Raw genomic sequence first — 19,498 nt, 5'->3', positions numbered from 1 at the left:
AAACTCGGCTCACCTAAGGACCCTAAAGCCCAGGGCTCAGCGGCCCCCGGCTGGGAGGAGGGCGAGGCCTTTTTCCGGAGTGGGGAAACCTAAGTCCTCGTCCTGACTCTTAGTTTGGGCCCAGGGCCGGGGCTGAGCAGGGGCCTCGGCTAGCTTTCTTCCCCGGCCATTTCTATTAATGTCTGTCTCCCGCTCAAGACTGTAAGCTCACTGTGGACAGGGAAAGTGCCCGTTTATTGTTCTATGGAACTCTCCCAAGTGCTCAGTACAGTGCTCTGCACACAGTAAGGGCCCGATGAATACGAGCGAATGAATGAATGAGCTGGGCCCTGAGGGAGAGGTTGAGGCCCAGGGGCTGGTCAAGGGCTCATGGTTTGGTGTCTGCTGGGGCTACCCCTCCATCTTCCACCTTGAAGCTAAAGTCCAGTGGGCAGTGGGGTCTCCACGGAGGTCACCCCGCTTCCCCTATGCTGGGGCTAGAGGCCGGCGTTTCAGAGACCCCCAGGCAGACAGATGAGAAAGTCACAGGAGATGGAAGCCAGCGAGGACCGTCCAGCCAGTCCCCAGACTCTACATCCCGATCGGGCCATCGAATGCTACTTAAGCCTCTCCTCTTTCTCTCTCCCCGTCCAGAAATCCTTCTCTAACCTCCCGACAGCCATGACCAATGAACTGGACTGGCCTCAGCTTTCGGGCATGACCGGGTTTCTGAACTCCACCCAAGGGTAAGTGCCCAGCCCGCCCCTCTTTGCTCAGATGCTGTATTAACCCCCCAACTCTTCCAAACTTAAAATTTCCTCCTGAAACCCCCAATCGGCCAATCTGTAGTTTTTACTGAGCACTTAATGTACAGAACGCTATACTAAGCACTTTCTTTTTGTGGTATTTGTTAAGTACTTACTATGTGCCAGGTACTGTACTAAGCACTGGGGTAGCTACAAATTGATCAGGTTGGACGCAGTCTCTGTCTTATGTGGGGTTCATAGTCGTAATTCCCATTTTACAGATGAGGCACAAAGAATAATAATAACAATAATAATAATGGTATTTTTAAGGTGCTTCCTGTGTGCCAAGCACTGATCTAAGTGCTGGGGTAGATTCAAGGTAATCAGGCTGTCCCACGTGGGGCTCACAGTCTTAATCCCCATTTTACAGAGGAGGTAACTAAGGCAAAGAGAAGTGAAGTGACTTACACAAGGTCAAACAGTAGGCGATGATCAGAGCAGGAATTAGAACCCAGGTCTGACTCATTCATTCATTTAATCATATTTATTGAGCCCTTAATGTGTGCAGAGCACTGTTCTAAGCGCTTGGGAAAGTACAATAAAGAGACACATTACCTGTCCCCAACGAGTTTCCAGCCTAGAGGGATAGACAGCAATGTGGCCTAATGGAAAGAACATTGGCCTAGGAGTCAGAAGACTTTGGGTCTTATGGCATTTGTAAAGCCCTTATTATGTGCCAAGCACTGATCTAAGTGCTGGGATAGATACAAGTTAATCAGGCCACATGCAGTCCCTGTCCCACATGGGGTTCCCAGTCTGAGTAGGAGGGAGGACAAATATTGAAGCCCTATTTTGCAGTTGAGGAAACTGAGGCTCAGAGAAGTTAAATGACTTGCTCAAAGTCACACAATATGGAAGAGGATTAGAACCCAGGTCCTCTGACTCACAGGCCTGGGCTCTTTCCACTAGTCCATACTCTTTCTCTTTGAGGTCCTTGTTGGGGACTTTGACAGACTATTGATCCCAAACCATCAATTCATATAACAAAATTTCCCAAGTTTAAGTAAAGCTGAGGGACCCGGAAGGGTCATCGTCAACATCATCATCCTCATCGATGGCTCGGCCACTTCTCTGCCGTGTGACCCTGAGCAAGTCACTTAACATCTCTGGGCCTCAGTTCCCGCATCTGTAAAAATAGGGATTAAGACTGTGAGCCCTTTGTGAGGCAGGAACTGTGTCCAACTTGATTATCTTTTATCAGATTATCACTCCAGTGCTTAGTACTGTGTCTGGACCTTAGTAAGCGTTTAGCAAATACCACAGTTATTATTATGACTGAGCGCTTACTCTATCCCGCCCTAAGGTCCTGGGAGAGTACAGTACAGCAGAGTTGGAAGACACTTTCTGTGCCCGCAAAGAGCTTATAGTCTAGTTGGGTCAGCGTGGCTCAGTGGAAAAGAGCCTGGGCTTGGGAGTCAGAGGTCATGGGTTCAAATCCCGGCTCTGCCGCTTGGCAGCTGTGTGACCGTGGGCAAGTCACTTAACTTCTCTGTGCCTCAGTTACTTCATCTGTAAAATGGGGATTAAAACTGTGAGCCCCACGTGGGACAAACTGATTACCTAGTATCCCCCCAGCGCTTAGAACAGTGCTTTGCACATACTAAGCTCTTAAAAAATACCATTATTATAGAGAAGCATCGCGGCTCAGTGGAAAGAGCCCGGGCTTGGGAATTAAAGATCTTGGGTTCGAATCCCATCTCCTCCGCTTGTCAGCTGTGTGACTGTGGGCAAGCCACTTAACTTCTCTGTGCCTCAGTTCCCTCATCTGTAAAATGGGGATTAAGACTGTGAACCTCATGTGGGACAACCTGATTACCCTGTATCTACTCCAGGGCTTAGAACAGTGCTCTGCACATAGTAAGCGCTTAACAAATACTAACATTATTATTATTATTATTATTATGAAACATTTTCCCAATGAGAGTACTCTACCCAAGCTCTCCCAAGGACTTAGTACAGTGCTCTGCACACAGTCAGAGCTCGATAAAATGATCGACTGATAAACAGCCAGTTCATTCATTCTTTCAATCATATTAATCGAACACTTACTGTGTGCAGAGCACTGTACTAAGCGCTTGGGAGAGTACAATGTAACAGACATATTCCCTGCCTACGATGAGCTTACAGTCTAGATACCAGTTCTATCTCCCACCGAGAAGCAGCGTGGCTTAGTGGATAGACCACGGGCCTGAGAGTCATGAGTTCTAATCCCGGCTCTGCCACTTGTCTGCTGTGTGACCTTGATGAGGTCAGTTCACTTCTCTGGGCCTCAGTTCCCTCATCTGCAAAAGGGGGATTAAGAATGTCAGCCCCATGTGGGACAGGGACTGTATCCAACCCGATTAACTCGAATCTATCCCAGTGCTTAGAGCACTGCTTGCCACATAGTAAGCGCTTAACAAGTACAGAATTATAATCATTAGTAGTAGTAATACGAGCGAGCCGGGTGACTGAGTGTCCCTCCGCCGGGGGCTTCACCCCCCAAAAAACAGGTGCTTCTTTGCCTCTCATCGGATCCTCTCCTCATTTCAGAAATGAGAACTCGGTTTACCTCCGCTTACGTCAGCGGAACCGCTGCAATCACAGAGACTACCAGAGTATCTCCAAGAACGGTAGGTCGGCTTCCATGTTTGGGGTTCCCATTGACCTCTGACCCCGGTTTTTCTCTAGGGAACCCGAGGTCAGGCTGCCGGGGAAGCTCGGCAGGAAGGGACAGATAGTCCCAGTCCGGGTGTCTCTTCTCTGCTTTTGGTGGGATAATCTTTATTTCTTCTCTTTACATCCCAATTGTACACCCGAGCCATATCTGAATACAGAGTGAAGGAAAAACACTGCTCAGCTCTCCCCACCAAAAATACAAAGACTCATAAAGAGAAGAAAACAAGTTTGCCCCCGCCCCCCCCCCGCAAATAAAACAACCCCAGCCAGTTACAGTCCAGCATAATAACATGTCGGGAATCTCTCCTCTCTCCTCTCCTTCTCTCCTCTCCTCTCCTCTCCTCTCCTCTCCTCTCCTCTCCTCTCCTTCTCTCCTCTCCTTCTCTCCTCTCCTCTCCCCTCCTCTCCCTCCTCTCCCCTCCTCTCCCCTCCCCTCCCCTCCCCTCCCCTCCCCTCCCCTCCCCTCCCCTCCCCTCCCCTCCCCTCCCCTCCCCTCCCTCTCCTCTCCTCTCTCCTCTCTCCTTCTCTCCTCTCTCCTTCTCTCTCTCCTCTTCTTCTCTCTCTCCTCTCTCCTCTCCCCCTCCCCCTCCCCCTCCCCCTCCTCCTCCCCCTCCCCCTCCCCCTCCCCCTCCCTCTCCCTCTCCCTCTCCCTCTCCCTCTCCCTCTCCCTCTCCTCTCCTCCCTCTCCTCCTTCTCCCCTCCCCTCTTCCTCTCCTCCTCCTCTCCTCTCCCTCTCCTCCTCCTCTCCTCCTCCTCTCCTCCTCCTCTCCTCCTCCTCTCCTCCTCCTCTCCTCTCCCTCTCCTCTCCCCTCTCCCTCTTTGTTGCCTCAGTGACCTCATCTGTAAAAAGAGGATTGAAACTGTGAGCTCCACGTGGGACAGGGACTGTACCCAACCCAAATTGCTTGTATCCACCTCAGCGCTTAGTACGGTGCCTGAAACATATTTACTGCTTAACAAATAACTTTAAAAACATCTAACTTTGGCTTCACTGACACTGTCCTCTTCTGCTTCTTCTCTTACCTCTCTGTTCCTCCTCAATCTTAACAAGTACCACAATTATTATTATTATCGTTATCATTACTAAGAGAACTGTACAAGGAGCTTACAGTCTCATTTTTTCTTGTCATCCAGGGGCATCTTCCGAGAACCTTCTCCGCTTCATAAAGAGGTGCGGACCCCAGAGGTCTGGCTGGGACTAGACAGGATCACGTGTAATGTCTTGCAGCTTGTCAGCCGAGACAAGCTGAGACAGATTTGTATTCCTAAACTTATTCTCTCTCTTGCCCCCTCTATTCGTAATTACCTTTTATCTTCTCCATCAGTCTGTAAACTCCTTGAGAGTTGGGAACTTTTCCCTTGCTTCCTTTAAACGTCCCCCGGTACTTAGAAATCGGCAGTCATTCAAGAAGCACCACTGGTGACATTTATTGATTGCAAACTTCTGACTTTCCTTTTATTCTCACAAGTTTGTCCAGGCAGCAATTGTTGGATCATCCAGCTCTGGTCATCTACTCCATGATTGGGAATGATGTTTGCAATGGGTGAGTGCTCAAACTATTCACATTTTCTCGCTTGCCTTTAGGGTGGTGGCCTTTGGTGTTTTGGCCTTTATCTTGCAGCTTGCTTGCATGATTTATTGATCGCTTGCTTTACCCCCACATTCTCAGCCCCTGGCCTTCAACAGCCAAGGGACCAGGGGGGGTCCTAGTGGAAAGAGCACAGGCTTAGGAGTCAGAGGATGTAGGTTCTAATTGTCCTCTGTGTGACCTTGGCAAGTCACTTAACTTCTCTGTCCTTCAGTTACCTCATCTGTAAAATGGGGATTTAAGACTGTGAGCCCCACGTGGGACAACCTGATGACCTCGAATCTACCCCAGAGCTTAGAACCGTGCTTGGAACATAGTAAGCGCTTAACAAATACCATTATTATTATTCTTATTCCACCACCATTTCTACTCATCCTGGTGAGGAGGAAGGATCGAAGTTCCTGCAGAGGCAGGAAGTGTCCATTTTTCAGTTCCTGTGGGGAGAGTTTGTGCCGTAAAGCTGTTCAAGTTTGGAGTTTGGAAATGAGCATGACTGTAGTTACGGTGCTTGTTAATCGCCTACTATCGATCAATTAGTGGTATTTATTGAGTGCCTATTGTGTTCAGACCACTGTATTAAGTACATGGGAGAGATCAATATAACAATCAACAGACATGTTCCCTGCCCATAATGAGCTTACAGTCTACAAGGGGGGACAGATTAATAATAATAGTCATATGGAGTCAGGCTCATGAGTTCGAATCCCAGCTCTGCCACTTGTCGGCAGTGTGACTGTGGGCAAGTCACTTAACTTCTCCGTGCCTCAGTTCCCTCATCTGTAAAATGGGGGTTAAGACTGTGAGCCCCACGTGGGACAACCTGATTCCCCTATGTCTACCCCAGCGCTTAGAACAGTGCTCGGCACATAGTAAGCGCTTAACAAATACCAACATTATTATAATAATAATAATAATAATAATGGCATTTGTTAAGTGCTTACTATGTACCAGAAACTGTACTAAGTGCTGGGGTGGATACAAGCAAATCAGGTTGGAAACAATCCCTGTCCCATATAGAGCCCACAGTCTCAATCCCCATTTTACGGATGAGGTAACAGAGGCACAGAGAAGTTAAGTGCCCAAGGTCACACAGCAGTCATATGGCAGAATTGGATTAGAACCCATGTCATCTGACCTCTTAGGCCTGCCGTCTTTCCATCAGGACACACTGCTTCCTGGTTCTTCAAGCAAGGGAAATTCTTCCTCAGATTAACCTGATTACCCTGAACTGCATTTAAAAATGCCTTGAGAATGAAGGGGAACTCTCCTCTTAACAAATACCCCTTAGACCCTGGTTTCTGCCTTGCCCTGCAGGAACTCAGGACCAACATCCAGGAAGGGCCAGGACTCTGGGAAGGGAATCTGAGAACTAAGGTATTAAGAAGAAGAAGAAGAATTGTGGTCCAAGCACTTACTCTCAGCGTGGCTCAGTGGAAAGAGCCCGGGCTTCGGAGTCGGAGGTCATGGGTTCGACTCCCGGCTCTGCCACTAGTCACCTGGGTGACTGTGGGCAAGTCACTTCACTTCTCTGTGCCTCAGTTACCTCATATGTAAAATGGGGATTAACTGTGAGCCTCACGTGGGACAACCTCTATTACCCTATATCTCCCCCAGCGCTTAGAACAGTGCTCTGCACATAGTAAGCGCTTAACAAATACCAACATTATTGTTATTATTATTCTAGGCGCTGGAGTAGATACAAGTTAATCAGGTTGGACACAGTCTCTGTCCCACATGGGGCTCACGGTCTCAATCCCCATTTTATGGATGAGGTAACTGAAGTGATTTGCCCAAGGTCACCCAGCAGACATGTGGCAGAGCTGGGATTAGAACTCGGGTCTTCTGCCCCCCCGGGCCTGCACTCTGTCCATTAAGCCGTGCCTAGGGCCAGTCGGATGGCCTCTTTGGCCCTGTTTCCCAGCCTGGTCGAGGCCCACATTCCCCACCCGGCCCCGGGAGTGAGCCTTCTCCTCTGCTCCTTCGCCAGGAAAGCGGACACCACTGCCTATATGACCAGCCCCTCGGCCATGCGCTCTCACGTCCTGGAGGCCCTGCGGATCCTGGATTCCCGCCTCCCCCAGGGCAGCCACGTGGTTCTCAGCGGCCTGGTGGACGGACGCTTCCTGTGGGATCATTTGCACGACAGACTCCACCCTCTCGGTAGACACGCAGAAGGATTTGGGGGGTGGGAGGGGGGCGGCCCTGCCTGGGTCCTGGAACCGATTGCTGCTGGGTGGGGCCCCGGGGCGACCACCAGATCCCGGGCTTCCACACCAGCTCGCCGGTCTGCCTCTGTCAGTCGATGGTATTTATTGAGCGCTTAACTGTGTCTGGAGCACTGAACTAAGCATCTGGGAGAGTACAAAGCAACAGAATTGTCAGATCCCTTCCCTGCCCACAAGGAGCTTATAGTCCACAGGGGAGACCCAGGCATTAAAATAAATTAGGGATACGGATTCAGCCCGCACACTTCGCTCTTCCAATGCCAACCTTCTTACCGTACCTCGATCTCGTCCATCTCGCCGCCGACCTCTGGCCCTTCCTCCTCAAATCCCAAAGACAATGTCTCTTCTCCCATTCAAAGCCTTACTGAAGGCCCGATATCAGTGAAGCCTTATTGAAGACTTCCCCAGACTAAGCACCCCCTTTCCTCCTCTCCTGCTCCCTTCTGCTTCTCCCTGACTTGCTCCCTTTAATCATCGGCCCGTCTCAGCCCCACAGCACTTACGTCCATATCTGTCATTTACTGACTTCTATTAAAGTCCCTCTCTAATAATGATGGGATTTGTTAAGCCCTTACTATATGCCAAGCACTGGGGTAGATACGAGGTAATCAGGTTGTCCCACGTGGGGCTCACAGTCTTAATCCCCATTTTCCAGATGAGGTAACTGAGAAGTTAAGTGACTTTCCCAAAGTCACACAGCTGACAAGTGGCGGAGCCGGGATTAGAACCCAGGATCTCTGACTCCCAGGCCTGGGCTCTTTTCACTGAGCCACACTGCTTCTCTAGACTGTAAACTCACTGTGGGCGGGGAATGTGCCTGTTATATTGTTATGTATTGTTATTGAACTCTCCCCAGTGCTTTAGTACAGTGCCCAGAGCACAGTAATCGCTCAGTAAATATGACTGACAGTCTGAGTCCAGGTCTACTCCAAAGCCCTGTTGGGCTTGCAGGACTGTGGTGGAATCCTTGGGCTTTAGGACATCCCCTTGATTCTATTTATTGCTATTGTTTTTGTCCGTCTGTCTCCCCCGATCAGACCGTAAACCCGTCAGGGGGCAGGGATTGGCTCTATCTGTTGCCGAATTGTACATTCCAAGCGCTTAGTACAGTGCTCTGCACATAGTAAGCGCTCAATAAATACTATTGAATGAATGAATGAATGACTATGGATCCCAGGGATCCCAGGACTGTGGTGGGATCCCAGACTAGCCCAGGGTGGGAGTGGGGTGGGGGGGTCGGGGAGGCCCAGGCAACCGCTTGCCTGTCCGATTGACCGGCTGCCTGTTTTTCAGGGCAGTTGAATAAAGATGTCACCTACAAGCAGTTTTACACGTTCCTCAGCTGTCTTCAGGTAAGCACGCATCTTCCGCCGCTCATCCTTCTGAGGATTGTGCGCACGAACACTCTTGCACGCACTGTGGCCCATGTGCGACAGGGACTGCCTGATCTTCTCCACTGCTTAGCGCAGTGCTCGGCGCTCAGTGAGCCCTTAACTAATATCACACGTGTGTAATTAATAATAATAGTAATGGTATTTGTTAAGCGCTTCCTATGTGCCAAGCACTGTTCTAAACGCTGAGGTAGATAAAAGATAATCAAGCTGGACCCAGTCCCTGTCCCATATGGGGCTCACAGTCTCGATCCCCATTTTACAGATGAGGTAACTGAGGCACAGAGAAGTGACTTGCCCGAGGTCACACAGCTGGCAAATATTCATTCATTCATTCAATAGTATTTATTGAGCGCTTACTATGTGCAGAGCACTGTACTAAGCGCTTGGGATGAACAAGTCGGCAACAGATAGAGACAGTCCCTGCCGTTTGACGGGCTTACAGTCTAATCGGGGGAGACGGACAGACGAGAACAATGGCACATTGTTGTACAGTGTACAAATATGTACAGTGCACATTGTTGTACAGTGCACATTGTTGTACAGTGCACATTGTTGTACAGTGCACATGTCCATTTAATCACTCATTCATTTGATCGTATTTATTGAGCGCTTACTGTGTGCAAAACACTGTACTGAGCGCTTGGGAGAGTACGTTAGAACGATAGACATATTCCCTGCCCACAACGAGCTTACAGTCTATACATGGGTGTGCGTGCTCATCGTGGGCAGGAATGTGTCTGTTTTTCTACTGTACTCTCCCAAGCGCTTAGTACAGTGCTTTGCACACAGTAAGCGCTCAATAAATCCGATTGAATGAATGAATACGCAGGTGTGCACTCATTTGACCACATCCGCATACACCCTTTCACACACACAGGCACACCCATTCATTTAGATTGTTCGCTCGTATTTATTGAGCGCTTCCTGTGTATGGAGCACCGTACTAAGCGCTTGGGAGAGTTCAAAGCAACTACAGACACTTTCCCCGCCCACGACGAGCTTACGGTCTAGAGATATTTATTCATTCAATTCATTCAATCGGATTTATTGAGCGCTTACCATGTGCAAAGCATCCACGTGTACCCCCAGGCACAGGCATCGCCCTTGTACGTCCGGGTCCTCAAGCACACGTGAATTTGTCAGGCCTGGGTCATGGGGACGGTGGGTCCCCCGCCCCGCTCTAGCCTCTGTGTCCTTCTCCCCGCAGGTGAACCCCTGTGAGGGGTGGATGTCTACGAACGAGACCCTCAGAAATTTCACCTCGGAGGTACGGCTCCTGGGAAGCCCCTCGGTCTCAGGGTCGGGGGACGAGGGGTTGTCGCCACCGTGTTCCTGGCGGCCGAGGCGGGATTGGGTCGAGCCTCCAGGCCCCGGGTGGCCCGCCTGGCTTCCCTGAGGAGAGCATCGGGGACCCCAAACCGGGGGTCTCTGGCTGTGGTCTCACCTCGGTCGGGAGAGCTGGGGGACGGAGCCGCCTTTGAGCCTATCCAGCCTGGGGGTGGTCCAGAAGCAGGTGGCCGGACACCCAGAATAATAATAATGATAACGTTGGTTTGGTTAAGCACTTACTATGGGCCGGGCACCGTACTGAGCATTGGGGAAGATCCAAGCAAATCAGGTCAGACCCAATCGCTGTCCCAGATGGGGTTCACGGTCTCAATCCCCATTTGTCAGATGAGGGAACGGAGGCCCAGAGAAGTGAAGTGGCTCGTCCGAGGTCACACAGCAGACGAGTGGCCGAGCCGGGGTTAGAAGCCATTACCTTCTGACTGGCAGGCCCGTGCTCCAGCCACGGCGCCATGCTGCCTCTCTGCTTTCCTGCGATCAGGGGAGGGAAGCGCTCAGCCCCCGAGTTGGGGAGGGCCTTTTTCTTCAGCGGCACCGGGAAGCCGGAGAGAAGCCCCCGCCACTCCAGCCGTCCCCCTCCTCGGAGCCGCCTCTCCCCTGGCAACTCGGCCTGCCCCCTCCTTTGTTCATTCAGTCGTATTTACTGAGCGCTTACTGAGTGCAAAGCACTGTACTGTGCGCTCTTTGGGGGGCAAGCCCCAGCTGCCATGTTTCCGTCCCCTTGGGTGGGCTCGACAACCCTCCCCAGGACCCCCCAGCCTCTCCTCTTCCTCCTCCTCTCCAGAGAGCTGCCCAGCTTTCCCGCGTGCTTCGGGAAGTCGCCGCCCACGAGGCCTTCGCCAGCTTCAGGCTGTTCTACGTCAACTACCCGCTCCAGGAGAGTAAGTGGGCGCTGGGCAGTGGGGAAGGAAGGGCACCGTTGCCACTGCCCGATGCTCCCGGACCCCCGCCTCCCTCAAGATCCCCGCCGAGCTGAGCAGGCCTTCGCCGGGGATCCTGGCCTGCCTCCTGGCCGGAGCCTGCTGGGCATCCGCGGGACCTGCTAGGGAGAGGGGGTGGGCTAGCTTCGGCTGACAGGCGGATGCCCGCGCCTAAAATAACAACTGTGGTAGTTAAGCGCTTACTATGTGCCAGGCACTGTACAAAACGCTGGGATAGATTCAAGATAATCAGGTCCCCCAAGGACGGACGGAGAAGAGGGATCGAATTCCCATTTTGCATCTCTAGATCCCATCTCCAGACTGTGAGCTCGTTGTAGGCAGGGAATAGTCACTCTTCGTTGTACTGTACTTTCCCTAGTGCTTAGTACAGTGCTCTGCATGCAATAAGCGCTCAATAATAATACTAATAATAATTGCGGTATTCGTTAAGCGCGTACTATGTGCTATACTATACTAAGTATACTATGAGTATACTATACTACACTATACTAAGCACTGGGGTAGATAAAAGCAAATAGGGTCCCTTTTGAGGCTCACAGACTTAATCCCCATTTTACAGATGGGGTAACTGAGGCCCAGAGAAGTGAAGTGACTTGGCTAAGGCCACACAGCAGATAAGTGGTAGAGCCAAGATTAATAAATAGGATTGAATGAATTTTGCAGATGAGGGAAATAATGAGAATAAAAATAATAATTATGGTATTTGTTAAGCACTTACTATGTGCCAGGTACTGTACTGAATGCTGGGGAAAGTACAATGCAACAATAAAGAGTGAGAGTCCCTGTCCCATGTGGGGCTCTCAGTTTCGACTCCCATTTTCCACATGAGGCAACTGAGGCCCAGTGAAGCGAAGTGACTTACCCAAGGTCACACAGCAGAGAAAGGGCAGAGCTGGGACTAGAACCCCGGACCTTCTGACTGCCAGGCCTGCGCTCTATCCGCTATGCCATGCTGCTTCTCTATGGGGAAATAACTGTCCAAGGTCACACAGATTATCAGGCAGAAGGAGAGTTCGTATATAGATGCGTGTAACTCCCTGAGATCATCTGGTTTGCAGTGGCCGAGGAGTGGAAGAAAAGAGGAGGCAAACCCTGGCAGCTGATAGAACCGGTTGACGGCTTCCACCCGAGCGAGGTAACGTCTTAAAAATCGGCAGAAAGAGCCTGGAGCCCGGGACCCCTGGTTCATTCAATTCCTTCATTCAGTCGTATTTATTGAGCGCTGACTGTGTGCAGAGCTTGGGAGAGTACAATCCAGCGATAAAGGGAGAAGATCCCTGCCCACAACCAGCTCACAGTCTAGAGCGGGGGGAGACAGACATCAATACAGGTAAAAAGACATCAATATATTAAATAAATTACAGATATATACATAAGTGCTTTGGCACAAGGAGAAGGGGGGAAGAGCAAAGGGAGAAAGTCAGGGTGATGTGGAAGGGAGTGGGAGATGAGGAAAAGTGGGGCTTAGTCTGGAAAGCCTCTTGGAGGAGGTGTGACTTCGGTAAGGCTTCGAAGGTGGGGGAGAGTCATTGTCTGGCAGATTTGAGGAGGGAGGGAGGGCATTACAGGCCAGAGGTAGGATGTGGGCGGGAGTCGGTGGTGAGACAGGCGAGATGGAGGCACAGTGAGAAGATTAGCACCAGAGGAGCGGAGTGTGCGGGCTGGGTTGTAGAAGGAGAAGCGAGGTGGGGTCGGAGGGGGCAAGGGGATGGAGAGCTTTAAAGCCAACAGTGAGGAGTTTTTGTTCGATACGGAGGTCGATAGGCAACCCCTGGAGATTTTTGAGGAGGGGGGTGACGTGCCCTGAATATGTCTGTAGAAAGACAACCACTGGAGATTTTTGAGGAGGGCGGGTGTCACGCCCTGAACGTTTCTGTAGAAAGATAATCCGGACAGCGGAGTTAAGTACGGACTAAAGTGGGGAGAGGCAGAAGGTTAGGAGTTCAGAAAGGAGGCTGATATCTTAATCTGGGAGCGATAGAACGAGTGATTGTACTAATGTGGTAGTGGTTTGGATGGAGAGGAGAGGGTGGATTTTAGCCACGTTGTGAAGGTGAGACTGACCGGATCTGGTGACAGATTGAATACGTGGGCTGAATGAGAGAGCAGAGTCACGGTTAACGCCAAGGTCACGGGCTTGTGAGATGGGAAGGACGGTGGTGCCGTCTACAGCGATGGGAAAGTCAGGACGGGGTTTGGGGGGGAAGATAAGGAGCTCAGTCTTGGACATGTTAAGCTTGAGGTGACGGGAGAACATCCAAGTAGAGAAGGCAGGAGGAGATGGGAGCCTGGAAAGAGGGAGAGAGATCAGGGGAGGAGATCTGGGTGTCATCCACGTAGAGATGATAGTTGAAGCCATGGGACCGAATGAGTTCTTCACGGGATAGAGGGTAGATGGAGAATAGAAGGAGACCGAGAACCGAACCTTGTGGGACCCCCACAGTTAGGGAGTGGGAGGGAGAGGAGGAGAGCCTGCAAACGAGACTGAGAACGAACGGCAAGAAGATAAGAGAACCAGAAGAGGACAGAGTCAGTGAAGCCAAGGTTGGAGAACATATCCAGGAGAAGGGGATGGTCCACAGTGTCAAAGGCAGCTGAGAGGTCGAGGAGGATTAGGATGGAGTAGGAGCCGTTGGATTTGGCAAGAAGATCACTGGTGACCTTCGAGAGGGCGGTTTTGGTGGGATGAAAGCCAGATTGGAGGGGGTCTATAGATATATAAAAGTATATCTCTCTGAGTGTTCTTTGCTTAGCCAAGAACTGTTCTAAGCGACGGGGTAGATACGAGTCAGGTTAAACGGAGTTCCTGTTCTGCATAGGACTTAGTCTAAGTAATAATAATTAATGGTATTTAATTGCTTTCTATGTGTTAGGCACTGTGCTAGGCCCTGGAGTAGATAATAATTATGGTATTTGTTAAGCGTTTACTATGTGCCAAGCACTGTTGTAAACACTGGGATCCAAGATCAGTCCCTCACGGGGCTTTAAGTAGGATGATGATGATGATGGTATTTGTTAAGCGCTTACTATGTGCCAGGCCCCGTTCTAAGCGCCGAGAGGAGGGAGAACAGGAATGGAATCCCCATTTTAGACATTTCAGATGAGGAAAATGAGGCATAGAGAAGTTAAGTGACTTGCCCGAGGCCCCAAGCGGGCAAGTGGCAGAGCTGGGATTAGAACCCATGTCGTCTGACTTCCAGGCCCTTTCCACTAAGACGCATTGCTTTCTAATTTAATTTTATCGGGTTTAATTCTATTCAGCTTCCAGGTTTTAAAATCCCACTGGTCATGGAACCAGTTTCGGAGCTCGCACTACGAATATTATCGCTGGAAAAAAGCAATGTCCCTGTGTGTGTTGGGGGAGGCGAGACACGTGCAGAAGGGGAATCTTTGGCTCGATCACGTCAAAAAACTAAGTAAGCAGTCGGGTGTCCCTTGCAGGTGGCTTTGGCCTTGCACGCAGAGTTCTTCTGGACCGCACTTCTCCGCCGGTGGCCCCAAGCCCTGGGAAAGGTGAACCCATTCAACGACCGGATCGAGAAGCTGTTCGGAGATCAGGGAGGTCACTGACGTCCTGGTGGGGTGGTCCCCGTGAGACCGACCGGTGGCCCTCACGGGGGCAGAAAGCCTGGAGGGGCTCAAAAAGACTCAGGTAGATTCAGCCCATGTCGAAGGTCCTGACGGTCAAAGAGGCTCTGTCCCCGAGGAGCCGATTAATTCCTCATCGGAGCCGGGAGCGGGGATTCAACGCCACAAGCGAGGCGAGCGTTCCTTCCTTCCTTCCTTTATTCATTCAGTGTGTGCAGAGCACTGTACTAAGCGCTTGGGAGAGTATGATACAATAGACTCATTCCCTCCCCCCAAGGAGCAAGGTCTTGGCCTTCAGGAGGTTGCCAAAGGTTCCAGTCAAATCTATGAGTTATATTTGAGCGCTTACTGTGTGTGCAGCACTGTAATAACAGTAATTATGGCATTTGTTAAGCACTTACTGTGTGCCAAGCACTGTACTGAGCGACACCTGGTTGCCGCCATATTTTTCGCCCCACAGAAATCAGTATGAGCAGAATTCTGAGCAGGCCAAGGCTTCTGCCAAGGTGGGCTAGGACCCCTCTAAGCTCTGTTCCCCCTCCCTTAATTCCACCCCTTCCGTCATAACCTGCTTCCCCTCCTCACCCAACCTCCCAGTGCACATTGCAAACCTACCGTCCTGGAAATAAACAATAAAAGACATGATCGCTGCCCTGTCTGATCAGTGGTATTTGAGTTCTTACTGTGCGCAGAACCCTGTCCTAAGCACTGAGGAGAATGCAAGTGTTGATAGACACAATTTCTGCCCTCCAGAAGCTTACGGTCTAGGGGGAGACAGGCATTAAAAGAAGTTACAGATATGGGAAATGGCAGAGTATGAGGCTAAGGTACTTAAGTGCCGAGGGGGTGGAGGTGGAGTGAAAAATCAAATTCTCATAGGGTACAGATGCAAATGCATAGGCATTGCCGAGGAAATATGCGAAAAACACCATCTAGGAGGTCGGCAAGAAGCAGCGGAAAAGAGGAAACCCCTCTAAACATTCATTTCTTTGCCTCATCTCCCCCACTCTTCATTCCAGTCCATTAATGGCCTCTTAATAATAATAATAATAATGTTGGTATTTAAGCGCTTACTATGTGCAGAGCACTGTTCTAAGCACTGGGGTAGATATAGGGTGATCAGGTTGTCCCACGTGAGGCTCACAGTTAATCCCCATTTTACAGATGAGGTAACTGAGGCACAGAGAAGTGAAGTGACTTGCCCACAGGCACACAGCTGACAAGTGGCAGAACCGGGATTTGAACTCATGACCTCGGACTCCCAAGCCCGGGCTCTCTCCACCGAGCCGCGCTGCTTCTCTATAAGTATACTATATAAGTGCTTCTTCTTAAGCACTTACTATGTTACAAAACCTTTACCAAGCACGGGGGCAGATACAAGATCATCACGTTGGACACAGTCTCTGTCCCCCATGGGGCTCAATCTAGGGAGGAAGGAAGATTTACAACCCCCTTCACGGGTGAGGAAACCGAGGCCCAGAGAAGCAAAGCCATTTACTCAAGGTCACACAGCGGCAAGTGGCGAGGCAGGGCTTAGAACCCAGAACCTTTGACTCCCACCCCTGTGTTCCTTCTACTAGGGTCACTCTGCTGCTGGTCAGCTCGCCTTTGGAAACAGAGATGGAGAGGAAGACCTCCCCCTCCTGGCCCATGGGATCTGATTTCTCGGCCCAGTCTTGCTTTGTTCCTCATTCCTGCTTTAGCTCTGGAGCAGCCTCTGTGATCAATGGGATGTACTGAGCACTTACTGCATGCAGAGCACTGTACTAAGTGCTCAGGAGAGTACGAGGCAACAGAGTTGGTGGACACTTTCCCTGCCCCCAGTGAGCTTCCTCTGAGTCTCTCACCGGAGAGCCCACACGCATGTATTCCCTTCCCATTCTCAGGACGTTTGAGAGCTGGCCACTCGTCTGTTATATGACCTTGGGCAAGTCACTTCCCTTCTCTGGGCCTCAGTTACGTCACCTGTAAAATGGAGACTGAGACTGTGAGCCCCATGCGGGACAAGGGCTGTGTCTAACCCAGCTCTCAGTTGTGCGATATAGTGGATAGAGCACGGGCCTGGGAGTCAGAAGGTCGTGGGTTCTAATCCCAGCCCTGTGTGGCCTCGGGCAAGTCACTTATCTTCCCTGTGCCTCAGTTACTTCACCTGTAAAATTGGGATTAAGACTGCGAGCCCCCTGTGGGTCATGAACCGTGTCCGACCTGATTTGCTTATCCACCCCAGTGCTTAGTACAGTGCCTGGCACATAGTAAGCGCTTAAATACTGTAATTATTATTATTACCATGCCTGGCCCCTAGTAAGCTCTTAAATACCATAAGTATTTCAGGAGGCCCTCGGGGGCAGGGGTAGGGGTGGCGAATGCAGATTGGAGCTACTCGGGTTCCCTTTCAAGGATGGGCAGGAGAGTTGCTTTCAGAGGTCTGGTCAAGGAGCCCCGGTTCCAGCAGAGGGGTCAAGCAGCAGAGGATGCCCCGGTCACTCACCGACATCTGGTTCCTCAGCGCCTCCACTTCTGGGCGAGGACGACGGGACGGGATCAGACGATTCAGCCCAGGTCAGCTTTGGGTCTCATCCCCACGTTGTCCCGTCTCTTTCCTGGTGCTTGTGTCAGACCCTTTCCCAGCTCCGTTCTGGCTTCCGGCACGGAAAATTCCGGTCCGGAAGGTCCAACCGAACCCGGCCCAGAGGATTCTGGCTCAGACCTGGACCGTCTTCCAACCTGTTGGAGGGTCCTGAGAGAGTAATAGGTTTAGAGGAGCCTTGTTAGCTGTCCTGCTCCTATCGACAGGAGATAAGAGGGGAAGCAAGTAATGGTCGAGCCAGGCTTAACTTTTTTTTTTAAATGGTATTTGTTAAGCGCTTACTCCGTGGCAGGCACTGTCCTAAGCACTGGGGTTGATAAGAATAGAGGTATTTGCTAAGTGCTTCGCTCACTCTGTGGTAGGCACTGTCCTAAGCACGGGGATAGATGATAATAGTCGTATTTGTGAAGCGCTTACTATGTGCCAAGCACTATTCTAAGCACTGGGGTAGATCCAAGTTAATTAGGTTGGACGTAGTCCGTGTCCCACGTGGGGCTCACACTCAATCCCCATTTTACCGATGAGGTAACCGAGGCCCAGAGAAGTTAGGTGACTTGCCCAAGGTCACCCCGAGCGGAGCAGGATTAGAACCCAGCTCCTTCTGAGGCCCAAACCTGTGTTCTATCCACTAAGCCTTGCTGTTTCTCCATAATTATATAATAATACTAATTATGGTGCCTGTTAAGCACTTACTATGTGCCAAGACTGTTCTAAGCACTGGAATAGATACAATCTAATTAGGTTGGACAGAGTCCCCGTCGCACATGGGGTTCCCCGTCTTGATCCCCATTTTACAGATGAGGACCTGAGGAACAGAGAAGTGAAGCGACTTGCCCAAAGTCACAGAGCAGACAAGTGGCACAGTCAGTAGTAGAACCCAGGTCCTTCCAATAGGCCATGTTGCTTACTAGTGAACTGGCAAAAAAAAAAAAAAGAAATAGGCTGCCCTCTACTAGAAAGGGAGTAATTTCTGCCTAGCATTGGTGGGTAAGAAATTAATAACAACAATAATAATATAGTTAAGTGCTACTCTGTGCCAAGCACTGTAATAATACTAATAATAATGATGGCATTTGTTAAGCACTTACTGTGTTCCAAGCACTGCTGTAAGCGCTGGGGTAGATACAAGTTAATCGGACTGTCCCACGTGGGTTCACAGTCTTAATCCCCATTTTACAGATGAGGTAACTGAGGCAAAGAGAATTAAAGTGACTTGCCCAAAGCCACACAGCTGAGAAGTGGCAGAGTCAGGATTAGCACCCACGACGTCTGACTCCCAGCCCCGTACTCTTTCCATTAAGCCACGCAGCTTCTCTACTAAGTGTTGGGGTAGATACAAGATAATCAGGTTCCACATGGGGCTCACAGTCTAGATAAGAAGGAGACCAGGGATTGAATCCTCGTTTTGCAGATCAGGGAACTGAGGCACAGAGAAGTGAGATGACTTGTCCAAGGTCACACTGCAGGTAAATGGCGGAGCCAGGATTAGAACCCAGGTCATGCTGCCTCCCCAGAAGATGGGGAAGTGTCATTTTTTGCAGAAGCTTTCTTTTGGGAGTGCACATCTTCAGGCAAAGAACTAATTCAGAATGAATGACCAAGAATGGTCAGAGAGAGGCAACGTGGCTTAGTGGAAAGAGCAACGGCCTGAGAGCCAGGGGACCTGGCTTCTAATCCCAGCAGTGACATGTGTCCGCTGTGTGACTTTGGAAAGTCACTTCACTTCTTTGTGCCTCAGTTACCTCATCTGTAAAAATGGGGATTTTAAAAAAATGGTATTTGTTAAATGCTTACTCTCTGCCAGGCACTGAACTAAGCATTGGGGTAATAATAACGTTGGTATTTGTTAAGCGCTTATTACGTGCAGAGCACCGTTCTAAGCGCTGGGGTAGATACAGGGGAATGAGGTTGTCCCACGTGAGGCTCAGTCTTCACCCCCATTTTACAGATGAGGGAACTGAGGCACAGAGAAGTGAAGTGACTTGTCCACAGTCACACAGCTGACAAGGGGTAGAGTCGGGATAGATACAGGCTTATCAGGTTGAACACAATCCCTGTCCCACTTGGGGCTCACAGTTCAAGCCTCCATTATACAGATGAGGGAACTGAGGCACAGAAGTGAAATGACTTGCCCGAGGTCACCTAGCAGACTGGTGGGAGAGCTGGGATTGGAACCCAGGTCCTTCTGACTCCCAGGTCTGTGCTCTGTCCACTATACCACGCTGCTTTCCCAAGAGGGACATGGACTGTGTCCAATCTGATTAGCTTGTATCTGATAGCACTTCCAGTGACAACGTATGGATCCAAAAGCTGGACAGTGAAAAAGACAGGGTAGAAAGAACATGGATTCTTTAGAAATGTGGTGTTGGAGAAGGCTTTTACGA

General features: G+C 50.4%; 1 protein-coding gene across 1 annotated transcript in view; it reads left to right on the top strand.

The window, feature by feature from the left end:
- AOAH (acyloxyacyl hydrolase) overlaps positions 1–15,185 on the top strand; it is a 67,079-nt gene extending 51,894 nt beyond the window's left edge. Inside the window, exons 12-21 of the mRNA XM_029048927.2 lie at positions 634–725; positions 3,318–3,397; positions 4,578–4,614; positions 4,913–4,987; positions 7,020–7,192; positions 8,551–8,609; positions 9,859–9,918; positions 10,783–10,879; positions 11,998–12,074; positions 14,381–15,185. Coding sequence (XP_028904760.1) covers positions 634–725; positions 3,318–3,397; positions 4,578–4,614; positions 4,913–4,987; positions 7,020–7,192; positions 8,551–8,609; positions 9,859–9,918; positions 10,783–10,879; positions 11,998–12,074; positions 14,381–14,509 — 879 coding nt within the window. The 3' untranslated portion in view covers positions 14,510–15,185. The remainder of the gene's footprint in view (positions 1–633; positions 726–3,317; positions 3,398–4,577; positions 4,615–4,912; positions 4,988–7,019; positions 7,193–8,550; positions 8,610–9,858; positions 9,919–10,782; positions 10,880–11,997; positions 12,075–14,380) is intronic.
- Positions 15,186–19,498: the final 4,313 nt, after the last annotated feature.

The sequence above is a fragment of the Ornithorhynchus anatinus genome, chromosome 21 (assembly GCF_004115215.2).
Source record: "Ornithorhynchus anatinus isolate Pmale09 chromosome 21, mOrnAna1.pri.v4, whole genome shotgun sequence".
Lineage (NCBI taxonomy): Eukaryota > Metazoa > Chordata > Mammalia > Monotremata > Ornithorhynchidae > Ornithorhynchus > Ornithorhynchus anatinus.
The sequence above is the reverse complement of the archived record's forward strand: the minus strand, read 5'-3'. Positions and strand labels throughout refer to the sequence as shown.